General features: G+C 36.1%; 1 protein-coding gene across 1 annotated transcript in view; it reads right to left on the bottom strand.

Moving 5' to 3' along the window:
• MTTP (microsomal triglyceride transfer protein) overlaps positions 1–4136 on the bottom strand; it is a 46618-nt gene extending 42482 nt beyond the window's left edge. The window contains exon 1 of the mRNA XM_007463797.1: positions 4021–4136. Within this exon, the coding sequence (XP_007463859.1) occupies positions 4021–4081 (61 nt within the window). The 5' untranslated portion in view covers positions 4082–4136. The remainder of the gene's footprint in view (positions 1–4020) is intronic.
• Between the last annotated feature and the right edge of the window lie 2893 nt (positions 4137–7029).

Here is a 7029-nt window from a genome sequence, read left to right as displayed (position 1 = left end):
GAAAACGGGGATGCTAAGGGAAAGAGCTTTGCGAGAAGGTAATATCCTGGGCAAATACTTTAGGCTAGCCACATGGATATCTGTGGAAAGAGCATCCCCCTTCCCTCCTTCCCCACATTCCTATCCACCCCCCGCCCCTCCGCAGAGGGAGTAACAAGTTCAAAGGCCCTGAGGAGAGTTCATGCAGGTGTAATGGAGGAACAGCAAGGAGGCCAAAGAAGCTGGGATTGGCTAAGTGAAAGACATAGCAGAAGGAGATGAGGTCAAATAGGTACCCATGGCTGGGAGACTTGGGGGGACATTTGCATAGATTTAGAATTTGGTTGAGTGACATGAGGAGCCACTGGAGAGTTTCACGTGGTGAAGTTATACATGATCTGACAAACCTTCAAGGAAAGGGAATAGGGCGTTTAATAGGAATCAAGAAAAGCCAGGAGAAGGAAGTGTAGGAGGGGGTCTCCAAGTGTGTACACAAAAACAGGCTGTGTCCAAACACCAAGTCAGGCAGAACCTCAGGTATGAGATACAGAAGGCAGACAGAGTCAGGAGAAACCTTGCAGGAGGTTAAGCCTGGGACTCCCTCTAGCCTCCCTGATCTCCACCTCTTCTGCATTTTAACTGGGGACACTGCTGCAGGGTCAAACACTGGCTTTCTGACCAGGAAGATATTTTGGTCAAAGAGGCCTTCATTTTATGACACCTATCAAATTCCACGTAGGGCAAAAAGGAAATACATGTTGTCTTATCTAATCCTCACAGCAAGTCTGAAAGGTAAGCAGTATATGGCAGCTGAAAAAAGCTGACTCCACATTTAATCCAACATAGCAGATATAATGCAGAATTTGACGTTGGAATATGCTAAAATTCAAGTTTTGTGGACTACTGGAAGGTGTCTTCTGATTAAAGTAGCTATGAAAAGTTTGCAGTAAAGTAGCCTCTCTTTAATTCCAAAGCTTTCCAAACTATCGTGTTGTTCTTTTTTTTTTTCTTTTTTCTTTTACTTGACTGGTCAAAAGAATGTGAAAAGCGACAATATATATCAGTTCCTGACTATGATTTGGAAGTGAAAAAGCACAGGAAAGACTGGGCTTTTCCTACCTCTTTCAACAGGAGATAAAGCCTAAAATGGTTTAAATAAGTGCTGACAGTTCTGAAGTGTTGTCCCTTTTATCCTTTCCTCTTTGATAAATATTGATATTTCTGTTTCTGTTATTCAGAGATCTGGCAATTCTGGGCAGTGGGGGCATGTCCCATTAATATTGGTGACTAAATTTCTGTCTTAAGGTGTTGCTCTGTAGAGTATGCAGAATGGCAATTGGAACTGATGGTAGATTAAACGAGAAATCAATTTTAGCCCCAAAAGGAGTCAGTACCTCTTCAAGGTGCCCCTTCAAGTGAAATTTTTAGTCATGTAAAAGGAACAAAACTCTTAATTTTGAACTTTTTAAGAAATATCTTCAAATATTCTTTAATTAAACTTAGATCAATATAATAGTTCATTGACTTAAGCAAAAAGACAAAATAGAGATAAGTTAATAAAGGTGAGGCTTGAAGAGACCTGCGTTGGTGATAAGGAAGATAGGTAATGGGATTTATGAATCCAGCAGAAGACTAGAAGGCCGGAAGTAAACGAGTAGGATGAAGGATAAGGGAGAAAATATGGAAGATGATTATTGTGAATGAACTGAAAAGCATGGTAGGGCCAGGGACTGAGAGAAAGACTGGGAGTGAAGGAACAGTTCAGGTAACAAGATTAAACAGAAAGTGTATGGGCAGGTTATCAAAAGGAAAAGCACTATAAAGAAAACCCAAAGAAGGCACTGAGAATGGACCCACCATTACAAAATGTGATTCAGAAAAAGTAGGGGAAACCTGAGTCTTCCAAACATTCAGTCAGCGTATCAGCATATCTCTTCTAAATAGACCCTTTTCCATTCTAATTCTAAACCCCTCCTCCATCCTCCCACCTCTCTCAACATCCACCCAGATCTGGGGATTTGCTAAATAGTTGCATTGAGAATTAAATTTGAGATGAGTTTTGAAGTGATGCATAACATCCCAAAATTTTTAATGGCCTGATTTTAAAGTAAACTCTTCACATGTAGTTCGCTTATTAAATGTCAATCATTGCTAAGGGAAAGGAATCTATAATTAAACCATGGTACTATAATACAAAAAATTACCCTATCTGGGTAAGAGAGAGCTGTCAAGTCCTGTACTTTTTATTCATGGTAGTTGGCATAAGCAGCTTATACCATGATGCTAATAATGCTTAAGCACTGGAGCCCTCACTTACCCAGGCTTCTTCCAAGATCTTGGAAGGGGACCCTAGCATTGTGTACACATGCCATATCTTTTTTTCAGTAACATTTGCAAAAGTAGGATATTTTTGTAAAAAAGTAGATATTTTTTTCTCAAAGATGGAGCCTAAATTGCATAAGCTTCAGGTTCTAAAATTCTGGATTTGCCACTGAACTTACACACAAAAAACTGTAGCTATCTGTTATGTTCTAAGTCATATTTCCCTGTATGTCATTGCTGTGTGTGTGTGTGTGTGTGTGTGTGTGTGTGTGTTTAAATCTTTATAAGTGCATGTATTTGAAAACATCAAGTTATCCAATGTTCTCATTTGTAGGACGGGGGGAAAAAAGAGAAGCCCACAATAACTACTATATCTCAATTATTTTTCTCAAAATAATCATGGTATTGGTTTGATCTCATGGTGTATGAATCGTTCATATTTCCAAAATTCAACAGTTTATTTGACAGATAATAAAATGTAAGCTCTCTATATAGCAATTCTCTGTCAGATATAATTTACAAACCTTTACTTTTTTCTCATTAAAATTTCTTTTCATCCAAGTAAGGACTATATCTTTAAATACTGAACATTTTAGAATCTGGTAAAAAAATATATATTATCTTTAGTTCAAGAACCTAAGGTGTGGTTTGCTTAGGTGAAATAATTTAAATCCCCCCCCCGCTTTTTTTGCTCCAATAGCAAAGATTGTCTCTTTTCCTCATGTGGAAATTTTCTGTGCAAAAAGAGCTTGAGACAAACTTTACCTTATGAAAAAAAGCCATAGTTATCCTAAAAGGCTTTTAAGTTTACAGGTGAATTACATTTTATTACTTACTAAGAGTACACAGTTATTAAAACTGGACCCTATCATGCTAAGTCTTTTCTTAGGCCAACTGGCTTTGACAGTTAGTCCTCTTAAGAGATTCTAAAAAGTGATGATTCTACAGGTGCAACATTGAGAAATTCAAGGCATGCATAAGCTAGCTGATTTAAAACAAGATTCCATATTAATACATTTCATACAGCTTTTTAAAGTCATTACTCAAAATGTTTGCTCTGAAAGTTATCAATTCATGTGTTTTTTAATCAATTTTATCTTAAAATAGAAACTATAATGAGCAACACTGTTTTTCCAAAGATAAGTGTTACTTCTTAAATCTACGTCATGTAGTTTTATTTTCTGTAATTCACCAACTCTGATAGTCCTATCACTTCTGAATGGTAATGGAATTAAATACAGCCTTTACCATTTCATTCATAATCCTTTGGCAAGTCAAATGCCTTTTTCATTGGGTCTAATTCTTCTTGATATCACATTGCTAGGCAACTAGAAGGAAATTTAAGAACTGGTTTTTTTAAATCTACTTTTACAATTCAAATGAAGGAGCTGCATTCATTGAGTGACCAACAGCAGCAGGTAACAATAGTTGGCGTCTTTTTTTCTCCCTTTTAAAAATAAACCATGAATGAGAGAATGAAGCAAGAAGCACGCTAGTCTGAGGGACTGAAACTAAAAGGAACCTCTGTTTTCTTTATGTAGGAATTTAAATTTGCTTTTCATTCCAACCCAGTCATGCCTTCACCAACATTCCAAAGTTACACAGTTTTGAAGATCGCTTAGTTTGGAATTCTTTCACTACACACACACGCACACACACACACACTTTTCTCCCTCACCGATTAAAATTAAAGTTTAGCAGAAAGCAACACAAACTTACCTTTAACAGAAGCTGAATATGAGGAAATGAAGCAGAGAAAAAGCACAGCAAGAAGAATCATATTGACTAGCTACCCTCTAATGCATCCAGTTCCCAGCTAGCAGTCACTGAGAAGTGGACTCTTCCAATGGCAGCGAGGGAGTGACCCTCCTCAGAACCTGCAACAATAATGGTTATCTTTGGGGGAAAGGTCAGATTCCAAACTCCAAAATCAGGACCTAAGTTCACAGAAGGGCTCACTATTAATGATTAAACTTAGGTGGGCTGTAGTTTTCAGTCTCTCACTCTTTTTATTTATTTTTTACTCAATAAGAAAAATCAAGAAAATTTTCACTTTTGAGAGCTAAACTAAACCAGTCTACCATCCTATAAATTTAGAAGTACTGAGGGGCATTCAAGGAAAACTGGTGGTGATACTTTTCTGCTCAGTACATAGTTATCATCATGCCTATAACATTAAATGCCTGTCTTCACATTTACCACTTCATGTGGGAGGGTGGTGAGGATTTGCAAACTCAGATAAATTTGAATTTTATTGTCTTGTATGGTCATCTGAATTTTTTTTATACCATGTGTATGCTATTATTTAAAAAATCACTCTGAATTTTAGAATTTAAATTTAAAAATTTTAACTTGTACCGCCACCAATCACTTCAAAATAATGTTAGATAAAACATTCAGTTCTGAAACCTAGATGATTCTCCTTATGTGTGAATCAGCATTGTCTACCATTAACATACTAGCAGGCAATTGAGTTTATCGTAGTAGACCTCTAGCTATATCTATGACAGGAAACATTTGTCTGAGTCCCCAGACTGGCTGGATGGAGTACACTGTGCTTTCTGAATCCCATTTCTAGGAAGAAACTCAGAGGGGGATTCCAGCCCTTAACACTTTTGCTACAGAAAATTAATTACGACACTTCTCTAAAGTGAATACCCTAGTATGGCTAAGGCCACATTAACTAAACTAACTCTGTCCTTGTAAACTTCTGCAAGAGAAACCTGATATGAATAAAACCTACTAAAATGAGGTGGTTTGGGGGGGCACGTGGGGATGTTTTGGCAAAGGAAGGGATAAAGTGCTGGCGAAGGGCTTTTTGGAATGAACTTGAAAATACTTATGGCCGTGTTTAAGCATAAAATGGGTTCCTAAATCTACCCTCATCTCTCTCCAAACCCTTTTCTAGAATCCTAACCTTAAGCTTAAATCTTCTAGACAACCCAGGTAAAAGACAGTCAACTTTATAGACAGGGCCACAAGATGAAATCTAAAATTTAAAAATCTCACAGTTAAGCATATTTCCTCTCGAAATATATTTTTGTATAAAGAACTGAAATGTAAAAATTGTTTGTCTTTATCATCTATTGAGATTAGAACTTCATTTCCTATCATGTTTTATATATAAATCATGACTAAAATACCTATACAAAAATAAAATATTTGGTTATGACAATCACTTTACATATTATGTTATCCTGGGGGTAAATAGAAAAGGCCATTCTTAGAAAAATAACTGTTGAAGGAATATAAGTTTTTATGAATAGTAGGTATTATAAATACAAGATAATGTGAAAGTGCTTTAAATTTGAATAGATTTCTATGTATTCCCACAATTTCTGCATTATATACAGAGTGACATGAAGCCACTATAGTCACTTAAACTTTACATACTTATTTATTTAAATTAAGGACTAGTTTGAATGTTATGAGAACTTTGTATTTCCATTTGAGGCTCACAGCTACATGTTTGTGGTTAGACTATGTGGTGCATGATACATGTCTATTCGGGTAAAGGACCATTCATTGCCAGGTGTTTACCAGAATCCAACCAATAAAAGGCATATCACTATTGCCTAACAAAATCTGTTTCATTGAGCATTTGCTTTTCACTAGAAAGCTCCTATGAGTCACTGTATTAAGAAGTCATTTCAACATAGGGTGTTCAAATAAGGCTGCTTCTCTTGGTAATAAAAACCATCATCCTTTTATATTTTGCTTGTAACTTTTTACAAAGACATTTGAAAGACTTCTTAAGATTGCTTCACAGAGATGAAATAAGAATGCCAAAGTCTTAATATTCAGTGAATTCTGGGTACCAAAGGAGAGGCATTCTCCTCAGTTGCTCTGTTGATCAAGCATATTGTATATTGTACAATATACGTGGGAGATATTGTATATTGTACAATATACGTGGGAGATACCTCCAAATCTCATCACAAGTAAATCAGCTATTTACATGGTATGTGAAGCAGGACAGAAGCACAGCACAATACAAAAATAAGAGCTGCCATCTTTGGAACAATTACTATGTACAATACACTATGCTAAGCACTGAACATTTTGTAGTATATCCTAACAACAATCATTTCACACGTTAGCAAAATGATATTCAGATTTATTTAGTAAAATGATTTAGGGACCATAGAAAAACAAGCCTTGAGACCTAGATCCAATACTCTCCTTAAAAAATATTAGAGATAGGAGGTAGAAACAATTGATTTCTTATGGATGACATAGAATTATTAATTGGGGCTCTCTTTTAGTAAGTTCATCACACTTTTGTATGGAGGCTAAAAGAGCACCTGATTGCTGTTGTTAGATGTTCCAGGCTGAGCAGATTGTTCCAGGGGAAAAAATTGATCTGTGCTAGCCAGGTCAAAATCAAATAATAGATATTAAAACAATGCTATTGCAATGAAACTCTGTTGGTAAGTACATGACACTGTGGAATATTTGCTATACTACTATTTTGCAGTGATAATAAGAGACTATGAAATAGAGACAGCTGACTGATTCCAAAGTACAATAGTATTTCTGTTGAATGTCAGAGGTTGTTAGGAGTTAACTCATTTCCTAGATTAGAAGATAAATGAACTTCACCCCACTAAAGGTTGGAAGGAAAGGTATTAACCTACTGTATGTAGTAAGTCAGAATATATGATAGCTAGAGACAAAAAAAAAGTCTTTATAACATCAGAACACTTTACTCTGTTCCAGAAAGAACCA

Source organism: Lipotes vexillifer, unplaced genomic scaffold (assembly GCF_000442215.2).
Source record: "Lipotes vexillifer unplaced genomic scaffold, Lipotes_vexillifer_v1.1 scaffold49, whole genome shotgun sequence".
NCBI lineage: Eukaryota > Metazoa > Chordata > Mammalia > Artiodactyla > Lipotidae > Lipotes > Lipotes vexillifer.
The sequence above is the reverse complement of the archived record's forward strand: the minus strand, read 5'-3'. Positions and strand labels throughout refer to the sequence as shown.